Source organism: Ovis aries, chromosome 22, assembly GCF_016772045.2.
Source record: "Ovis aries strain OAR_USU_Benz2616 breed Rambouillet chromosome 22, ARS-UI_Ramb_v3.0, whole genome shotgun sequence".
In the NCBI taxonomy this organism is placed as follows: Eukaryota; Metazoa; Chordata; class Mammalia; order Artiodactyla; family Bovidae; genus Ovis; species Ovis aries.
The window spans coordinates 20621850-20643225 of NC_056075.1; the positions used below are offsets into that span (position 1 = coordinate 20621850).

Here is a 21376-nt window from a genome sequence, read left to right on the forward strand (position 1 = left end):
ACCAAGAGCTTTTCGTGGGAGGAGCCGGGAGGAAATCAACAGAGGAGAAACTATGGCTTAAGGGCAATACTGACAGGGAATAAGATGTCAGGAGACGAAGAGAACAGACATCATCCCAGGGCGCAAAGTGGATGGCAGAGACCAGACACTGCGGCTGTTGGTCCAACAGGTGAGTGACAAGGGGCTTTGCTGAGAACTGAGAGACAGTAACAAAAATAACCACACGCCTGAGCATGAGCAGATGAAGACATTTTAACAAGAGCACCAAACTATGGGAGCAAAGGTAAGGGGAAGACTTCACTAAGGATGTGTTCAAGTCCATAGAGTGTGGTTAAGAAGAATTTAAAAACCATCCTCAGCCTGACAGAGCCCTTCCCATATGCCTCCCTGCCCTCTCCACCCCTGGTTTAGGAATGCGGTGGGAATACTGAGAACTAGAGTAGGAAACTGCTTATATTAGTTAGAATACACACCAAACACGTGTTCATGTCAATAAATTTCCTAAGATGAGGACAGAGAGGGCCTTCAGCTAAAACCTTCAGCACAAATTAGGAACTGAGATCTCTAACCTATAGGAAACACTGTTATAATACTGAATAAGAAAGAATTATCTGTTAGGCAGGGACCTGGAGTATGTAACCTCCACTTGAGCCAGGGTCATCTGTCTTGACCGTCAGTGTGTTTCCTGGACCTAAAAAAAAGCCAGCTTGCATTTGTTCTCTTTTCTGAGTGATGGCGAGAAGTCCCCTAGGCAGACAGCAAGGGGTGGAGCGTCTAAGAGCTGACCCTGATGCTGTGGGCTTCCTGCTACGACTTTACTCATCAGGACTGTGGAGCTAGGAACCCAAGGACAGAGGAGCTCACACAGTCTGCATCTTCCCCAAGAGGCCATCGGTCTATCAGTGGCTCTCACCTGCCATTGCCCTGGGGGCCCCTTCCTTTGTCCTGCCTTTCCCACTTCAAGCTTTATTATTCTGGGTAAGCAGAACAGGGGGCTGGGAAAGGAGAAAAAAAATTCACAAGACACTTTTAAAGAAACTGAGAAATATTAAAATTTTCAGTTCTCATGGTATGAATACAGGTGTTTATTATAGAAGCCACAATCCTTCTCTAAAACATTTGGGGCCAGATGTATTATGGAATTCAGATTTGGAGATTTAGGACTGGGTCAACACCCCATAGTCAAACCCATTCAGGTTTCTGTAGCAAAACATGACTAGTCACACCAAAAGGGAAAAAGTAAGGGTCATAAACAGCCTCTCATCATCTGTTCAGGTTTGTCACCAAATGAGTTCAGATCATGGGAGGTTTAGGCAAATTAGTTCTTTAAAAAAAAAAAAAACCCTCTTATTTTCAAAGGTTTTCAGATTTTGGAACTGTGGAAAAAGAATTATGGATTGGCATTCTTTGTATTTTACAAAAACAATTCTGTACCCCTTCCCTACCCCAACTCCCACCAGAAAGAAGGGGGGGGGGAAAAGCTGTGAGCTGTTTTTAAAGTCATTTCCTAAATAGTCATGAGGTAAAATTATGTTTGGGGGGGCCCCCAAAAAATCCTATCTTACAAGTTTTAAATTCATATGTTCACAAAACACATGTAAAGAACTTATGGTTCACTCAGCGATGCAGAGGGCAAAGGACCCTTCAGGCAGGATTCAGTGCCTGTAAATGTAAAACAAGGCATCTTGCAAGTGAAGTAATTCCAGAGTCTTCTCTGAAATTTTTCAAAAAAAAATAAAAAACTGGTTTTGCTCTATAATGACTTGAGCATTAGATGGAGTAAACTTTTAAGGTTTGGCTAAGATCAAGTGGTGGCTCAGACGGAAAGCGTCTGTCTACAATGTGGGCAACCTGGGTTCGATCCCTGGGTCGGGAAGTTCCCTGGAGAAGGAAACGGCAACCCATTCCAGTACTCTTGCCTAGAAAATCCCATGGATGGAGGAGCCTGGTGTCCATGGGGTCGCAAAGAACTGGACACGACTGAGCGACTTCACTTTCTTTTTCCCTTTAATCAAAGACTCTCATATTTTCTGCTGGCCTACACAGGACTCAGGCACAGCCCAAACCACTCTTTTCCTCATTTAGAGTCATGGTAATCTGTGTCTGGGGCTTCTCTGGTGGCTCAGCAGTAAAGAATTCGCCTGCTGGAGACACAGGTTCGATCCTTGGGAAGGTCCCCTGGAGGAGGGCATGGCAACCCACTCTAGTATTCTTGCTTGGAGACTCCCATGGACAGAGGAGCCTTGTGGGCTACAGTCGATTGGGGTCACAGAAAATCAAGACACAACTTAGCGACTAGAAAACAACAATCTGTCCTCTACTGTTCTTACCTCCATTGTCAATCAGCCAGCGGTTCTGACTGCCCATGGGGTCCTTCTTCTTGATCACACCCACTAGGTCACCTTCCAAAAGTGAGACATCCAGGTCCTGGGCTGCATTGAAGTTCCGTTCTGCCTGGAAGAGCTTTTCAGGGGGATACCTTGCCAGGAGTGAGGCTCGAAGTTCTTCCGACTGGAGCATATAACTTGGCTGACAGGAGATATAAGAGATACCATCAGCTAAACCCCTCCCTGGCTGTTACCCCAGTAGCTGTATGTAATCACGTATGTTGTCAGTCTCAGAAACGGAGGCAATGACAGCCAGCTGCTCCCAGCTCCTATCACATGCTTTTGCACTGAGTCAGCCTGTGTGGCTGGGGAAAACCATAATCTCTTAGGTCATGTTTCTGTGCCTTTACAGCTAGAGTAAGAAAATTTAACACATCCTTAGTTTTAGCTCTGTTATCCTGTGATTAAAATATGTGGTTAAACTGCCACCTAAAGAATCAAAATATCTAAGTGATATGAGTAGGTCTCCTTGTATTCTGCTATATGATTCTAAACAACTGAGACTTTATCTTGGCTTCTCATCTCTAAAAACAAATAATATTCATAAAATAAGAGAACGTAAAGTGATAAAAAATGTGATACTTTTTTTTAAGATCACTGGAGATGGAAATGGCAGCCCACTCCAGTATTCTTGCCTAAAGAACCCAATGGACAGAGGAGCCTGGCAGGTTATAGTCCATGGAGTTGCAAAGAGTCGGACATGACTGAGTGACTATCACTCACTTTAAAATCATATAAAAATTTTTAAAATTATTTTTTAATTGAAAGGTAATTGCTCTACAGTCTACGGGATTATATGGGACAAAAATACTGAAGCAGAGACAGATCAGCAGTCTTGTAGACTGTGACCCCATATGGTTTACCCTACTTTTCAGAATGTAGAAGAACTGAGTTCAAAACGAAAATAAGTCCAGGTAAAAAGTGACCAGCCAAAAACTACCTGGCAGTTTATCAGATGATAATTTTTCCAATACATGATCAAAAATAGGGAGCCTGGCAGAATTAACATATCCTTAAACCAGTTCCCTTAACTGATGACCAAAGTAGTAATATTAATGCTTTATTAGCTCCTTTCACTGTAGAGACTAGGCCCCAAGAATGCTTTGCAGAGGGCATCTGAAGTCTGTACCAGCTGGCATACTGCTGGTGCCTAGTGATAGTAAGTAAAGAAAGAAAGCACATGACAGATTTGAACTCAATAACCTTTGTTCTCCAATTATTATAAAATATTTAAATTCATTAAATTGTTAATTGGTAGAGACAGAGCTGAGTCAATCAATAACGTTGATGATAGCTTACTCGAATAATGCTTACCATGTACCAGGCTAACACCTAAGTGCTCTACATACTTTAACTCGTTTAAATTGCAAAACAACCCTATGATGTAGCTAGAACGATTATTGGTGCTTTAGACATGAGGAAACTGAGGCTCAAGGACACAGAGTGAGTCACTGTCAGAACTGTGATCTGAACCGAGGTGGTCTTGCTCAGGAGTTCACAGCTTAACCACCAGGCCATATGAGCGTCGCTGGTTGCACTCACCATGCCGAGGAGCGGCTTTCGGGTGGACTGGCGGTCCATGGTTTTCCTCTCAAATGGTCTCTTGGTGGTGGGAAGAGACTCTGGGAAGAAGGTGAAAACCTGGAGCTGCTGCAGGACCCTGCTGTGCTCCTCGTGGAAGATGGCAATCAGGTTCCCCTCCCTGCCGGTGACTTTGAGTAGCTGGAGTCCATGCACAAGATCAGAGACAGAGGGGAGAAAAGAACACACGTAAAAGACCCCAGGATTGGCACAGTCTCCTTGAAACTCCTCAAGTGTGAGCCACCAACACTGTAGCCAGGGGGCCACAGGCCCAGCGGCCCAGCTCCTCCAGGGTGGCTCAGGGTGGCAAGAGACCATTCAAGGCCATGGGATCCCCAGCACCGTCAAGGCATCAGGAATTCCAGTTCCCAATGGGCTTGACCCAGTGACATAGTTAACCTGCCTAGCTTAATAATGGCTTGACAATCCTGACATGTATTGCACAAAAAACTTGGGGAGAACCTGGGAGTCCCCTTCTCCATGGGGAGGGAGGGTCTCACCGAGAGCAGTGGCTTCAGTTGCTCCAGCGCCTGACGCACAAAGTCACAGTGGGCCTCGGCGTAGCCATGCACGCAGTTGCTAAAGAGGCCCTGCGCGTACTGGTGGAACTTGGGCAGCTCATCTAGCAGCTGGGCATTCAGGGCCTCATAGTTGTTCCGCGCCGACTGCAGCTCCTCCAGGGTTTTCTTGTCCTTCAGCTTCTCCGCCCGTTCCGTACAGTTATAGAAGTCCAGAAGCTTGTCGAAGCGTTTCTGCACCAGCTTGTGGGGTCCTGTGAACATGCTCAGTAACTGATTCAGGGGAGAGATGACCAGCCGCTCTGTCCTCTCTTTCTGTGAAAAAGAGAAAGGCACGGTGTTCAGTCTCAAAGTTGTGATTCTTAGAACACTCTCCAGGTGGCTTTTGTTACATCCTGGACCACCTGCTTTGCTCCAAGCTAAACCTGTGCAGATCCAACAGTGTTCTGCCTATCTGATACCAGATGTCTGCACACAAAGCTTCTCAGCTTGTAACTCTTCACCCAACAATCTGCACACACCAAAGAGTATGCAAAACAGCTCCACAGTTGACAATAAATGCTCAACTACATAAACATGATGTTGCATTATAACCCAGATGTGACCATCTATCTGGTATCACTTATGTGTACATGTCTATACATAGCCTGAATTTAACTTAAGGTTTAATTGTTAAAAATAGAATTACCATATGATCCAACAATCCCACTCCTGGACAAATATCCAGACAAAACTATGATTCAAAAAGATGCATGCATCCTCATGTATTCCTAGCAGCACTATTCACAATAGCCAAGACATGGACACAACCTAAATGCCCTTCGACAGATGACAGGATAAAGAAAATGTACATAAACACAGTGGAATACTACTCAGCCGCAGCAACATGGATGGACCTAGATATTATCACACTAAGTGAAGTGAGTCAGAAGGACAAACACTGTATCATACCACTTATATGTGGAATCTAAAATCTGTCACAAAACAAAATCAGAGACAGAGAAGAGGCTGCTGATTGCCAAGGTAGAAGGGGGTGCAAGAGGGAGGACATGGAAGTTTGGGATTAGCAGATGCAAACTGTATATACAAAATGGATAAACAACAAGGTCCTACTGTGTAGCACAGGGAACTATATTCAATATCCTGTGATAAACCATAATGGAAAAGAGTATGAAAAAGAATATATAAACATACACACACACATATAAAACTGAGTCACTTTCCTGTAGAGAAGTAATTTACACAATATTGTAAGTCAACCATAATTCAATAAAAAATGAAAAGATTTAGTTGTTACATAAATCTGGGGTACAGAAACTTTCACACACCCATCATATCTTCTACTCATAACTACTTAATAATTGTTTTCACTTTTCAAAGATTTTTGTCTAATTCTAAAGGGATAGATATCAAGGGCGCAATATGGATGCAAAAAGAACATAAATAGGTACTTACTAAATTTTTACTAAGATGCTACTGTCAGAGTACCTGTAAGCTTCCCAACTATCATGTTTTCTTAGCCTCAAGCATCCAGATACCTCCAAGATACTATCAAACCCCATTCATTTCTATTCAGGATCTCTCTCTCTCCATTTAGAGTTTCCCAAGCAATCTGACATTTAGTAGTCTTTATAAAGTAGTTTGTGCGATTTCAAAGATCTACTTGTTAAACTATTAACTGTGCCGAAATATTCCTTTTAAAATCATTAATCCTTTAGTTGTTTTCTTTTGGTCAGTTATCAACAGTGATACCAGATTAAATTTCCAAGTTTTCCTTTGTCCCCTGAAATTGGGCTGGTCACTAGCTATAAAAAAAATCTCTTTGCACATACGCAGGTCCTACCTGTCCTTTTAGCTGACTGACTGAAAGCCACATTCTGAATATAAAATCCTTTAACTAAAGGGCACTGGGACTCCTGGTCCATGGAAGCATGTCTCTACGGCATGAACTTCACCAAGAGCCGGATGTTAGAGAGAAGCCTGGGAAAAGGGCCAATGCAAGAAAAGTGGGCTGAAGAGTCACTTACAAAGTTTGTGAAGAGCTGGTCACTGATGTAGCGATGCACCCTCTCGAACTGTTCCAAGTCTCTGTGTCCCTTCTCCATGCACACGTCCCACATGCTCACGGCAGCCACCACCTTCACACATGCCGATTCCTGTGGCCAGGTACAAACATGGGTAAGACCAGACAGAACTTCCGGCTTCCATCATCCACCTGAGACAGCAGTTAGCAGTCAGAACCAAACTGACCTGCCCGTCCAAGGGCTATCACCCACTGCTATGGAGACAAGCCTTTTAAGACCTGGGGGCTCTGGTGTACACTTGCTATGTACTTAGAAAGCATGGAGGGGGGAGGGAATGGTCAATAGGGAGACAACAAAATTAGAGGAACTGTAGGGAAGAGTCCTAAGGCAAGGGAAATACACTTGGTCAAATCTCTCACTTTAAGCCAGTGTGCTCCTGAAAAGTCTTATAAGCCCTGATCTTTACTTAATTCAATTTTTATTTTTTATTTTTGGCCATGCCCTGCAGCATGCAGAATTTTAGTTCCTCAATTAGAGATGGAACTCATACCCCCTGCAATAGACACGCAGTCTTAATCAATGGATTGCCAGGAAGACCCCTTAATCACAATTTTAAAATAAGGAGAGTTTGCTATTTAAAAGAAATGTAGGAAGCATATCAAAAAGTGGGGATTACTCAATAAATGCTAATGACAACTAGATAAAAAGCAAAAAGCTGGATTCCTACCTCAAACCTTATGTGCTAATGTAAATTTCAGCTAGATTTATGACTTTAATATAAAATGATAAAAGTACTGAAACATAGGAGATCTTTTAAAAATTACTTGGAATGGAAAAGACCTTTTAAAGTATGACATGGAATGAAGAAGCCATAAAAGTTTTATTAGATTACACAAAAATAAAACTCTTCTACACACAAAAAAATCTTAAGTAAATTCAAAAGTCAACAAACTGGGGTGTGTGCATGTGTGTGATATTTGTAAACCATCATCTCAAATAAAAGGCTATTTCCTCCAACATATACAAAAGTACTGTAAGTCAATAAGAAAAGAACATTAAATCAATAAATCAGTGCCCCCAGAATGTAAAAAGATACAGCCACTGTTGAGAACAGTATGAAAGTGTTAGTCACTCAGTGTGTCTGACTTTTCCCCACCCTGTAGACTGTAGCCTGCCAAGCTCTTCTCTCCATGGAATTCTCCAGGCAAGAATACTGGAGTGGGTAGTCATTCCCTTATCCAGGGGATCTTCCCAACCCAGGGATCAAACCCAGGTGTCCTGCACTGCAGGCAGATTCTCTATCATCTGAGCTACCAGGGAAGCCCAAGAGAATAGTATGGAGATTCTTTAAAAGACTAAAACCAGAATTACTATATGACCCATGAATCCCATTCCTGGGCATATTCTCAGAGAAAACCATAATTCAAAAAGATACACACGATTTGTATATTCATTGTCCCACTATTTACAATAGCTGGAACATGGAAATAACCTAAATATCCACCAACAGAGGAATGATAAAAAAGATGCGGTGTATGAAAACACACAATGGAATATTACTATCTTACTCAGCCATGAACGGGAACAAAACTGTCATGTGCAGAGACATGGATAGACCTAGAGACTATCCATACGGAGTGTGCTTAGTCGCTCAGTCATATCTGACTCTTTGTGACCCCATGGACTGTAGCCCACCAGGCTCCTCTTTCCATGGGGATTCTCCAGGCAAGAATACTGGAGTGGGTTGCCATTTCCTCCATACACAGTGAAATAAGTCAAAAACTGAAAAACAAATATCATATATTAACACATATATGTGGAATCTAGAAAAATGGCATAGATGAATTGATTTGTAAAGAAGAAATAGAGACACAGATGTAGAGAACAAATGTGTGAATACCAAGCTGGGAAGGAGAATGGGATTTATATATATATACTACTATGTATAAAACAGATAACTAACGAGAACTGACTGTATACAGTCAGGGAACTGTACTCAAAGCTCTGTGGTGACCTAAATGGGAACGAAATCCAAGGAGGAGGGGATACACATCTACGTGTGGCTGAGCTACTTTGCTGTACAGGGGAAAATGAACACAACACTGTAAAGCAAGTATACTGCAATAGATAACGAATGATTAGTAGATAGCTAATGATTTAAATAATAGAAATGCCCTCATATACACCCAAATCACAGAAAAAGAAATATAATGACTTAAGTTAACAGCATGTTAACCGAGAACTTCCAGATGTACAAGCTGAATTTAGAAAAGTCAGAGGAACCAGAGATCAAATTGCCAACATCCATAGCATCACAGAAAAAGTAAGAGAATTTCAGAAAAACATCTACTTCTGCTTCATTGACTACGCTCAAGTCTTTGACTGTGTGGATCACAACAAACTGGAAAATTCTTAAAGAGATGGAAATACCAGACCACCTTACCTGTCTCCTGAGAAAACTATATGCAAGTCAAGAAGCAACAGTTAAAACCAGGCATGGAACAATGGACTGGTTCACAATTGGGAAAGGGGGTACATCAAGGCTATATACTGTCACCCTGCCTATTAACTTATATGCAGAGTACATTATGCAGAATGTGGGCTAGATGAATCACAAGCTGGAATCAAGACTGCTGGGAGAAATATCATCAACTTCAGATATGCAGACATTACCACACGAATGGCAGAAAGTGAACAGGAACTAAAGAGCCCCTTGAGAGTGGAAAAGTTTCCTTAAAACTCAACATTCAGAAAATGAAGATGATGGCATCTGGTCCCATCACTTCATGGCAAATAGATGCGGGAAAAGAAGTAGTGGCAGATTTTATTTTCTTGGGCTCCAAAATCACTGCGGACAGTGACTGCGGCCACAAAATTAAAAGATGTTTGCTCCTGAAAGAATAGCTATGACAAACCTAGACTGTATTAAAAAGCACAGACAGCACTTTGCCAACAAAGGTCCACATAGTCAAAGCAATGGCTTTTCCAGGAGTCATGTACAGATGTGAGAGCTGGACTACAGAGAAGGCTGAGTGCCAAAGAACTGGTGCTTTCAAACTTAGTAATGGATAAGACTCTTCAGAGTTCTTTGGACAGCAAGGAGATCAAACCAGTCAATCCTAAAGGAAATCAATCCTGAGTATTCACTGGAAGGACTGATGCTGAAGCTGAAATGCCAATACTTTGGCCACCTGATGTGAAGAGCTGACTCATTGGGAAAGACCCTGATGCTGGCAAAGACTAAATGCAAAGGGAAAAGAAAGCAGCAGAGGATGAGATGGTTGGATAGCATCACCAACTCAATGGACATGAATCTGAGCAAACTGATAGATAGTGATAGACAGTAAAGCCTGGTCTGCTTCAGTCTATGGGGTCACAACGAGTTGGGCACAACTTAGGACCTGAACGACAACAACATTCCTTTGGCAGCTTTTAAATTCTGCACCATTTTACTTAGTTAAAAAATGATAATAATAAGAAAAAATATTTTTTTTAAAAAGCAAAGGATCTTTTTTAAAGGAAATTACTTCACAGAATGAGATTTTCCTGTGTGAGGGACAGGGGTATATGGTATATTTATTTAAACACTATTCTATTAAATCTCCAGCGGATCTTCTTGACCCAGGAATCGAACCAGGGTCTCTTGCATTGCAGGTGGATTTTTACCAGCTGAGCTACCAGGGAAGCCCTAATTTCTATTAAATCAGCAGAGAAATTACAGCTTTAAGAGAAAGTCCTGGATCTGACTTCATGAAGGAAGCCCTGCCTCAGGCAAGGAAGACGGGGCCTCCATGATCTCCTAAGTTCTTCCAACTCTCTAGACGTGTTAGTGGCTCTAACAGCCTTCGAGGGCCACGGACAGTTGTAGATGAATATGATTATTAGGAAGTACGCCCCCCTCCATAGGAACCATTCTCTTACTATTTGATCTTCAAAATGATTCTGACAAAATGAACTGTGATGAGTGCTTCTTATGTAACTGGATATAGGAAACAGGGAAAAAAGGGTGAAGACTGAAAGAGATAAAGGAAAGAGCTAGGTCCCCTTACTATGAATACAACTGTGCTGATCTTCTGATGTTTAACTTTCAAATAATCTGCAAGAATCCCAATAAAAAGCTTGTCATGTTATAATGGTCATTTGAGTCCAGGTTATTCCACGTTCGTTAAGCAATATGCCGGATGAATAGGAGAATGGCTGGAATTACACTGTCAGCAATTCTAACAAGGTCTTTACTCACCCGGATGTGCTGGAGGTAGAGAGACAGGTCTCGGATAAAAGATTTGATTAATCTTTCTTGCATGCGGAAGTTTTTCTCTGTTTCTTCAAATACTTCATCTTTAATCTGTTCAAAATAAGTGCTGTTAGCAAATTTGGACTCTCCCTCAGTTGATTTTACTAGAAATGCATCTTTCTTAAGCACATCTTTTGTTTAAATTTTAAGCCTTTGATGTTTCTGAATCATATGGAATTGGATTTAAGCACTTCTCCAGGCTTTCCCAGAGCTCCTGAGTATACACAGGCACACCTGTCTCCACCCAACTCCCCTCTATTCCTGACAAAAACCCCCTGCTGGTCAGGCTGTTGGCTTCACCGGTGCTGCTGACTGGCCAGGTTTGCCCTCCCTCTCCCTATGCCAAACCTGCCCATCTCCTTTAAAGATCAGATTAAATCTTGCCAACATGAAACTCACTCTCTCGGAGCTCCTGTTTACTTAAGTAACACACTGTGTAGAGATCAAACTGCAAAGCTTAGCAACTGATTCTTTAGTTGGTATTTTCCACTGACTGTAATCACATTCACATGGTTCAGCACACGAAGTTTGGAGACTCTGGATCTTCTCTGTGGCTGTTTTACAAGTCACTCAGATTTTAGACTTTACATTTCCTTACATGTGATGTATGGCGTTGAACTAGGTGATCTTCTAAATCCCTTCTACCCTCACGTGTCCACAATTTTGTCTCCCCAAACAGATGATAAACTCCTTATGGGTGTCTAAAACCATGATAACTCTTACATGATGACAGACTTGGCTTCCTGATTTGTCTCTGTACACGTTGTAAGCAGCTTAAGGCTCAGATGGAGGGTTGCGGGGGGCAGTTGATTTAAATAAACAGTAGAGGAACTTCCCTGATGGTCCAGTGGCTAAGACTCCATGCTCCCAATGCAGGAGGCCTGGGTTCAAACTCTGGCAGGAAACTAGATCCCACATGGCACGACTAAGACCCAAGGCAGCAAACAAACAAATAGTAGCTGCAGGATGTTCTATCTCCCAGCTAGCAAACACCAAGAGGATACTAAGAGGGGAATCTTACCAATTCACAGCATGTTGGCTGCCCTGTGGAGCCCTGAAAAGCAGCCAAAGACACGGTGAACCTTCAAGGGCAGTAACCTCACCTGTGGAGCAAAGCCAGTGAGATGCTTCAGATGACTGCTAACCCGGTTGGATTTCTTGATGATGGAGTGGATGTTCAGTTTGGAAATTTTCTCCATGAGGCTATCTTCATCACCCTTTCGGTACTTGAGAACTGGGGAGTGAGTCAAACTGGTGAGTGAAGAAAGCTCTCTTCCAAGCATGGATAGACTACAAATGAGACTAACAACCCAAACTAGAGCTAGTGCTTATTTTCAATGAGCTTATGACTGAGCCCACAAAATATTAATCCAAATCACCATTTATGGACAGATCGGATACCCAGAGAACAGCAGAGACTGGAGAAGATTAGAGACAATGAAGGAAGGTCGTGGAGGTACAAGGAAAAAAGCCTAAGATCTGGAGTCAAGGCAACCTCTGAGTTCAACGCCTGGGTCTGTTGCTTCATCAAGGCGTGGCCTTATGGAATTCCCTGATGGTCCAGTGGTTAGGACTATGCACTTTCACTGCCAGGGCCCAGGTCCAATCCCTAGTCAGGGATCTAAGATCCTGCAAGCTGTGAGGCATGGCCAAAAAAAAAAGTGTGGCCTTAAATAATTCACTTAATTTCTCTGAGCCTCATTTTCCTTTCCAATAAAATGAAGACTGTAACAGTACCTGCCCACTTTAAATGGTCTCATACACAAATGAGACATTTATATGCAATCATCTCACACAGTGAAATGCTATGCAGGAGTTGTCTGACTGTGTGTCATACATCAGTCAATCTGCAGAAAACCCCAGAAATAACAGTAGAAAGGTAGCAAGGGAAGTCTGGGTGGCAGAGAAAAGCACACTTAACTGTTGTAGGAGATGAAGATGACATTATATGACGAGATATGAACCAAGACCAAGGGCTCGATGGCCAGAGGGGCTTTCACAGCCACAGCCAACATTACACATAAACGTGGGTGACATAGCTGAAGCAGGAGGGGGAAATGATTTTAGCTAAATATGCAGAATAGTGGAGAGACAGGCAGAGAGGCTACATTATAGATTCTTTGAGTATATGAGTGATAGATCAGTTTATTATAGCATGGTAATCATGCTATACTCATTGAGTATTCAAAATCAAAGTTTTGACGAGAGATTTCATGAGAGAGAAGACATGGTTCAGTTTGTCCTCTATCATAAAGAAAGAGTGGGTGGTTTGTCAACTGACTGCACAGTTTTAGGGGTGAGGGGAGGGGCTCAGACCAGAGGCAGGACTGATAGGGCCAGAGAGGTGGGCAGACTGGGGTTTTCTGAAAGAAGACAAGAAACTTCTAGCTTAAGTGGAAGCAAACATGCAGAGCAAAGATGCAAGAATGGACCCAAAGGGATTCCCTTCAGTGCGATGAGAAGGCAGTCACTCAGCTTGGAGGAACTGTCCTGATCACCCATTCTCTAACTGGTCTTCCTATCTCCTGGGAAAGACTTATTGCTAAAAGCTTTGTCACAGATGCCTCATTTCCAACATGCATGGCTGTGCTTTTATTATCATCATTGCTTGCTTTCTTTCATGATCTCATTTTCCCCAAATTCTATTGCCATTTCTTCACCACAGCTCTATTACCTACCATCTGCCTGTCCACCTCTGGTTTAGTAATTAATTCTTTTCAGGAGAACATTCTCAAGGGCGTGCCTCCTTTTCAGCAAGTATGCTTTTCTTACCTAGGTCCTTTCGACGTTTATACTCATTAATGTTAACGTTGATTTCCTTGACTGCAAGGACTGCATTCGTTAAAGGCACTTTATCTGGGTGGGATTCAGGGGTGGAATTCAATAACTCCATCAGCAGCAATGGGTAACGCATTACTCTCTGCACTGGTTTGATGAGGAACGAGCCCAGGTTAATATAATTTGTGCATCCCCTACAAGAGAAGGGAAAACAGAGACTCTGGTCAACTGTCAATAACACCGGGCCTGTAGCCAGTATTTGTCATTCCTAATACAGCTCCCTTCTCTCACCTTGCTTCCCAACTTCATTCATTCACATTTACCGGGCACCTAACAAATATCAGGCAGTGTTCTAGGTGCTGTGGATTTAGCAGTGAACCGAAAGAGTCCCTGCCTGGTGGGAAGAGGCAGACAATAACCAAACCAACATTATACAAAGTGTCATTTGGTGGTAAGTGCTACCGAGGAAAATACAGCAAGGTAGGTCTACTTCTAGACCTGCCTTGACCTCTAGCTTCTGCCTATGAAAGAAGAAAACAAAAAAGAGGCAGGAACTCACCATTCGTTGTACAGGCTCCTATAAGGCAGTGAGCATGAAAAGAAGAAACAGCTGATTAGAGAAAATACTGATGCTGATTTTCACATTCCTCCCAGAACATATTAGTCCAACTAATGCCTATTAGCTGGGCAGACAAAAAACACACGAGATAAAAGGGGAACTGTGAATGTTTATGGTGGCATTTCTAGTCTATTTAAAAAGTCAGTGAGCCCCTAACTTCACTCTGACCTATTCAGACACATATTACATCCTCATAACCTGTCTCCCTAAGACATGAGACGCTCACGATGGTCAAGAAGACCAAACTATCTTCCTGGCAGCTTCTTACCTGAAAATGCTAACCTTGTATTATAAATAAAACTGATTTTAATGGATATAACTACAAGCAGGAAGCTGCTTAAGATTTCCATGATACAGAACGGGAAAAGGGCAAGTTACACAGAAGGATCTCCAATGATGTACTGCTTATATTTAAAATATGACAGATTCATAGATGTCATAAGAAGTCTAGAGAGACATGGGAGTGACTTCCTACAGGCAGAACTAGAGCTGTGATGGAACGAGGTGCTCAAAACTCCTACTTAAGATCTGCCAAGGAGTCCTGAAGATGCTTCTGGATCTTCTCATCCTTCTCATAGATTTCCAGCAATGAGATGGCCTCATCATGATTCTGGCAGTAAACCTTGTATGTTCCTTCAAGCTCATCTCGGTGATCAAGAAACACAGGTCCTGTGGAATATACACAGGGTGTTTTTAGTAACTCCCTTCTCAGCATCCTAAATGGAAGGTATATAACCAAACTTTAATACCAGATAATCCTATCCCTTAAACAAGAAGCTGTTTCCCTGTAATAGCTTAAAATTCTACTTATTTAATGCAAAATTAAGAGAACTATCTCATCCATGTTTTTATTTTTCAGAACCTATACACATGCACACACACCCACATACCCAGTTCCTGAAACAGCCTTCAGTCCCTTTTCAGTCAGGCAGAGTAATCAAGTACTCTCTACATAGTCATGTGATCAGAACCTATAAAGACCTCTTAGCTCCCAAAGCCCCAAATCTCCACAGAGATAAAGAGATCCTTCTATGGCAGCAGCTTCTAATCTTTTCTTTGTGCATAAATTAAATACAAGGACTATAAATGAAGTTTATTATATTAAAATATCCATAATATAAAACTCCCTGAATCTATGATATAGTAATATATGTACTTCTTGATAAAACACTGAATAGCAAAACACAGCAATGAATCGAACACCCCATAATTTCAAGTATGATGAGTGACATAAGAAACTGGTAACATGGGTTGTTCCTGGGATTTCGAGATACCTGCAACAACTTAATGTAATACGAGCATGTGACTTTAGTTGGTGAGAAAGTCATTGTTCCCTATAATCGTATCTTAAATCAGTGCTACATTTTTGTTATAAACTTCTATCCAAGTTGGTGGACTCCTTGAAATCTACCCACAGACCCCCCACCCCCACCCCCACGTCGGGCAAAGGAACAGTTCCTAAACACGCTTCCACGGAGCAGTCGCACTTAGAGCAGCTGCCTGAGCATGCAGACTCCCTGATTTGTTAAAACCCTTCCTCTTGCCCCTCTTCCCTCTCTCAGAGAACCTGCTCCTTCCTTCTTCAGCTTGCACTGCTCCCCCAAAGACAACATCCTCTCATTCTTGAGCTTCTCCCTCAACATTTGGCCCTACTTACTGCTTCCCCTACAAGCACCTCTCTCTCCCAGCTGCTCTGGGTGTAAGCCACTCCCTCAGGGAGCCCCATCTCTCTCTACAAGGTCACCTCTGTTTCCCGCCTGTTATGTCCTATGGAATTCCCTATTCTCATGCAGAGTACTTTGTATTTAAATGAAATCTATTTCCTTAATTATAGCTCCTTCCTCCAAGAGCCTTGCCTGTGTCCACACACATCACACTGGCACTGCTGTCTCACTGGCAGCCTTAGGCTAACCCTGTGCCTCAAGGGCCCAGGAGTGAAAGAGTGGGGCTGCTTCCTCTTGACCTTCAGGGCCACCGTGGAGACCCTGAGCCACCAGTGTCTCCATTCAGTTTCACCAGCTGATATTTGCCTGGCTTCTTCCCCTCGTATCCTCCACCCCCCTACCCCCGACCCAGCACTGCTAGAACCTTCATGCTGACACCCATGACTCTGCACACTCCTCCATTCAAGGCTTTCCAGCCTCCCCAGTTGTGACTCTTCTATATCAACTACAACCTAGCAAAGCTCTGCCTTAACTTACAGTGTCTTTTCAAATTTAGGTCACAACCCATGAATAGGTGATGGACTCTATTCTATGGGTACGATCAGCACATATCTGAGGAAACAGAATGGAACAGAAACGAACAGAAAACACTGCACACAGTGAAAAGTGAGCACAGACAGACACGCACAGACGTGGATCCTGGCCGTTCTGTAAAATATCTTTCTTTCTGTGGGACATGTTTAAAATAATTAAAAGCCAGTTCCTTACATATTACCAGATATTCAGAGTCTCCTGGTACTTCTTTCTCATCTCAACCTCCTCATGTTCTAAGTCATCCAAGCCCTGAACACCGACCATTCTCTCCTTCCCTGTGGACCCTTGTCCTGCCTGTACTAGAATTCTTCTCCAGTCAGGCTTACAATTCAAAGGTGCTTTCTCCAGCATCCTGGATTACCTTGGAATTTCACCACATTATCCACTGTATACTTTTTTCATTTCTATTCCTAGGTGATTAAAAACTGCTTGGGAGGCATACTTTTAAAAGGGAAGTCAAGCGTACTGCAGAGCAGTTTTGAATAGTATGCTGCTGCTGCTGAGTCACTTCAGTCGTGTCCGACTCTGTGCGACCCCATAGATGGCAGCCCACCAGGTTCCCCCGTCCCTGGGATTCTCCAGGCAAGAACACTGGAGTGGGTTGCCATTTCCTTCTCCAATGCATGAAAGTGAAAAGTGAAAGTGAAGTCGCTCAGTTGTGTCCAACCCTCAGCCACCCCATGGACTGCAGCCTTCTAGGCTCCTCCGTCCATGGGATTTTCCAGGCAGGAGTACTGGAGTAGGGTGCCATTGCCTTCTCCAGAATAGTATGCTACTGTTTCTCTACCTTTTTTTAAAAATGGGGATGGGGGACCAGGGTAGAGAAAATACATATGTAAGTTCTGTTATGAATCTCCAAAAGGAGATATAAGAAAATTAGTAACATTAGTTGTTTCTGGTTGAGAAGAGCTAAGTGGCAGGGACAGATAGAGTTTTCATTAAGCAGTTCTTTCTACCTTTCAAATTTTATGCCATGTGAATATATTAAAAGTTACACGTAAAATATATATTTATATATCAAAATATATACTACATATTAAAATAAACTTGAGAAAAATAAAACACTGCTTATGCAATTCAAGTCAATCTGCCCTTTGCAAGTGGCTGAACAATGCTTTAATTTGCCTTCCCTGACTTTCCAGAACCTTCCCTTATCAGATATGCAAAACCTTGTCCTTTATTAATTCCCCCTGAGTGCACTGCCTGGCCTCCTGCTGACCAAGACTGAAGCCCACCAGCCTGGTGTGCTCATTCAGCCTCAGTTTCGCCTACTGTATATCATGGTCACTGCACACTGTCCCTCCTTGTAAAGTTAACCCTCTTCTCAGGCCCTAAGCCCTTTGGTTCCCAGGCCCTCTCCTCCCCCATCCTCTGCGTGCCTTCAGCTCATCTCAGTCTGCTACCTAAATTCCTGGTGTCTTGGGGCAAGAGGGGAAGGGGAGAAATAAAATGGCTAAAATCATACGGGGTGAGATTATGGATATTCGGTTTTCATTTCTTCTTTTATTGTTGTCACAATATACAGGTAATAATATCATTCTTTAAAAATGGGGTCACCATGGCTTCCTCCAGTCAACGTGTATGTCTCCTTCCTCAACTTTTCTGACCTCTGGCCTCTCCAGTGAGGCTGAGAGCAGGATCCCAGGCTTCAGTTTCTCTTGCCATTCCATAAAGTACTATTAATACATAAGCAGCTTCTGTACAGAGGCTAACAGCATACGCAGAGACAACAGGAAAGACCTGAGTTTGAGTGTCAGTCCAACAGAGTGCTAGCCATGTGACCCTGGGCAGATTACTTCCCTGCCAAAGTCTCAGTTTCCTCACCTGTAAACTAAGATTAATAGCAGGTTAAGCTCACAGGGCTGTTGTAGGGAACAAGTGCAGTCAAGCTCGACATATCTTGAAAGGGTGTATGGAATACAATAAACCCTGGAGAAACATTAACCAAGCTGCACTATCACCTACCATCCCACAGCCACCACCCCTTTCTGCAGGAGGGCAGAGCCCCGACTATTCTTATATCCACTTCTCTCCCTGGTGAGTCAGGTCAGCACCACCTAGCTTAAGTCAACATCATGAGCCCATTCCCCTCTCTAGTAATCTATGTAGGCATATGCATGTGACCAGTTCTGGCCAGTGAAAAATAGAGAGAATTCCAGTGAGGGGACTCTGGAAAGGTCCACTTATCCTTAAATGACACAGGGTCGCTTTTTCCTTCTGTTGGATGTTGTGATGTGTGTAGTGGGATGGCTAGAACTATGGTAACATCTTGTCACTTTGATTCTAATAAAATACCAAAGTGACAGGAAGTCCCCTCCCACATGGTACCAGCGTTGGTCTGTATGACAAGTAAAATATGGCAGAAGCAATGGTGTGTCACATTTGAGAACAGGTTACAGAAGACACTGGCTCCCATCTCAAGCCTCGTCTCTCTCTCGGATCACACAGTTTGGGGAAAGAGAGCTGCCACCGTCATGTAAGTGAAGAGGACTACATGGCAAGGAACTGAGGACTGAGGATCTGAGTGAACTTTGGGACCAGATCCTTGATTGAGCCCCAGATGTTGGCGGCCCAGATAACAGCTCGACTTCAACCTCATGAGAGACCCAGAGCCAGAATCACCTAGCTAAGCCACTCCCAGATTCCTGAACCAAAGGAAATGTGACCTGTTTCTGTTTTAAGGCACTAAATTTGTTTCACGGCAATAGATAACTAACACAATTCCCTTGTTTATAAGAAACAGATAATTGTTTTCCAAATGTTTTTGACAATGACCCATGTGAATAAACACATTTTAAATCATGACTCAGTGGACACATTATGTAGAACTGAAATAAAAATTTCAAAAACTGTAGTTATTATTTACAGTGCATTCTGATATTTTCTATTTTATTGGAAATATACATATACTGGGTATTAATTTTTTTAAAGAAATCATTCAGTAGATTTCTTTATTAATAAGAGTAAAGATAAAGAAAGGCAACCTTTTGAAGATCAATTCTCCATGGCACTTCTATATGATTTGGGACAGTTCTTATTCCAGATTGGATTCCCAAGGATGTTTGTATAACAGAAAGCCTTGGGGGACAGAGACAGATTCCCCTTCCTAAGCAGATGGCAGGTTTGTTCCTGACCAGATTAACAAAGACAATGTCTTCTTCCTGCACAAAGTTGGACGAATCTGCCAGCAGCCTATTGTAATACTGGGGTTTATCTAAATATGATTGGTTCCTTAGCTGTGAGATAAACCCACTGAGTTACTGGGTCCTAAAATGATCTCATGACCCACTAAAAGACTGCAACTGTCAATCTGAAAAATATCACACAATGTAACAACAAAAATTTCTTCTATTGCAAGCATCCTATATCACCACAAAGTAGACCAAATAACCTGGGAACTAAGTAACTAAAACTTCATTTTCCTAGTAAAACTATTAAATACCAGTGCTCTTCTCTGTCTCCTACAAAAGAAAAAAAAAACAACACCTGTTTCTGAAATAATAACAGGGGCTCATACCTATGTTATCGCTGATTTCCAGATCAGTCAATAATTGTTTTGAGACCTTAATCACCATCTGCATATTTCCAAAAAGTCCCTCAAAATCAATGTTTGGTATCTGAGAAAGGAAAACAAAACAAAGATGCATAGAAATAAAATTTATAGCATACCATTCACATTAGGAACATCTCTTCAAGGATGATACAAAAATTGCTCAAGGTTATCTTCACCACTGTCATGAGGTTTCCAGAATGGGAACATCTAACATCACCTTCAGTGTCACCTTTCGTCCTTAATCCAACGACTTTCTGCTCCCCGATCCCCATTACCATAGTGAAATGACTGCAGAACCAATTTCTGTAACTGTATAATAACTGAGACAGAAATTCCACCCAGGACCCAAAATCTGATAGCGCCATCCACTTCCTAGAGTTCTTATGAGTGACTGCTCCAGGAGTCCATACCCAAGTTGAGCCCAGGTGGTCAAGTAACAAGCAACAGGACTGACTAAATCCCCAGGATACTGTTAACCTTCCTCCCTGTCTCATCTCCAGCATTTAAGAGAGTGTCTAGCATACTGGGCTGCCGTCTATGGGGTCGCAGAGTCGGACACGACTGAAGCAACTTAGCAGCAGCAGCATACACGTATTAGTAAGAGTTTCTTACTAATAAGAATAAACCTGTAAATCAGATGCTACAGCCAGGTAAACCATCACCAGACTTCATTATATTAATATTACTGCACAGCTTCCTAGTAAAGTGTAAAGTGGTAACTCTAGACTCACTGGAACTGTTTTCGCCATAGAAACAGTTTGGAAATGTCCTAGGAGTTACTGCAGTAACTTAAGTTAGTAAGTTAATAATGGACTTGATAAGTGACAGGATGGTGAAGGCTTACGCTGATGACATGTCAACTGGAGCCCTTGAATTAAGAGCAGCAGTCACAACCTTTATTTCAAACCCAATAAGTCTTTGTGGTAAAGGCACCCGTACCCTAAGCCTTAGGCCTGGAGAACCATGTTCATGGCGAAGCTCACTCTCTCCCATAGTTCCCACCTGTGCCAGTTGCAGGGGTACCATGATCCGCTCAATACACATCTCCAGATCCCGGATGTAGTCTCTTTCCGTCTGAAGAAGTTCCTCTATCACCTTGGCTCTCTTCTCTAGCATCCTTTGCTCTGGGTTTTCAGTGGACACAGAACCAGAAGGGGCCATCAGTGATGAAGACTGGGAGGAGAGAAGCGTCATTTCTAGAAGGAACAAGAGAACGGGTCAGCAGCTACGAAAGCAGGCCTCTGCAACAGTTTGAGTTGAAAAGAGCACATTCTTTGAGAACCGAAGGTCTCATGATTGTTGACCATCAGGAAATCTGATCCCCAAGTCCATTCTAATCACGAAGATGAAGAGCTGAGCAAGCT

At 42.6% G+C, this 21376-nt stretch overlaps 1 protein-coding gene and 1 long non-coding RNA gene across 3 annotated transcripts in view; one reads left to right on the forward strand and one right to left on the reverse strand.

Annotated features, from left to right (window-relative positions):
- Positions 1–21376, reverse strand: part of DNMBP (dynamin binding protein) — a 114506-nt gene that overhangs the window by 3509 nt on the left and 89621 nt on the right. For both annotated transcript variants that reach the window (XM_027960464.3, XM_027960465.3), the window contains 11 exons: positions 21015–21208; positions 19977–20076; positions 14723–14870; positions 14142–14159; positions 13577–13776; positions 11908–12038; positions 10751–10855; positions 6514–6642; positions 4469–4801; positions 3930–4109; positions 2331–2529 (listed from right to left, as the gene is read on the reverse strand). In XM_027960464.3, coding sequence (XP_027816265.2) covers positions 2331–2529; positions 3930–4109; positions 4469–4801; positions 6514–6642; positions 10751–10855; positions 11908–12038; positions 13577–13776; positions 14142–14159; positions 14723–14870; positions 19977–20076; positions 21015–21208 — 1737 coding nt within the window. The remainder of the gene's footprint in view (positions 1–2330; positions 2530–3929; positions 4110–4468; positions 4802–6513; positions 6643–10750; positions 10856–11907; positions 12039–13576; positions 13777–14141; positions 14160–14722; positions 14871–19976; positions 20077–21014; positions 21209–21376) is intronic.
- Positions 38–16646, forward strand: LOC121817647 (uncharacterized). The gene is made up of 2 exons (XR_006057699.1): positions 38–169; positions 16422–16646. It is a non-coding gene; the product is annotated as an uncharacterized LOC121817647 (long non-coding RNA).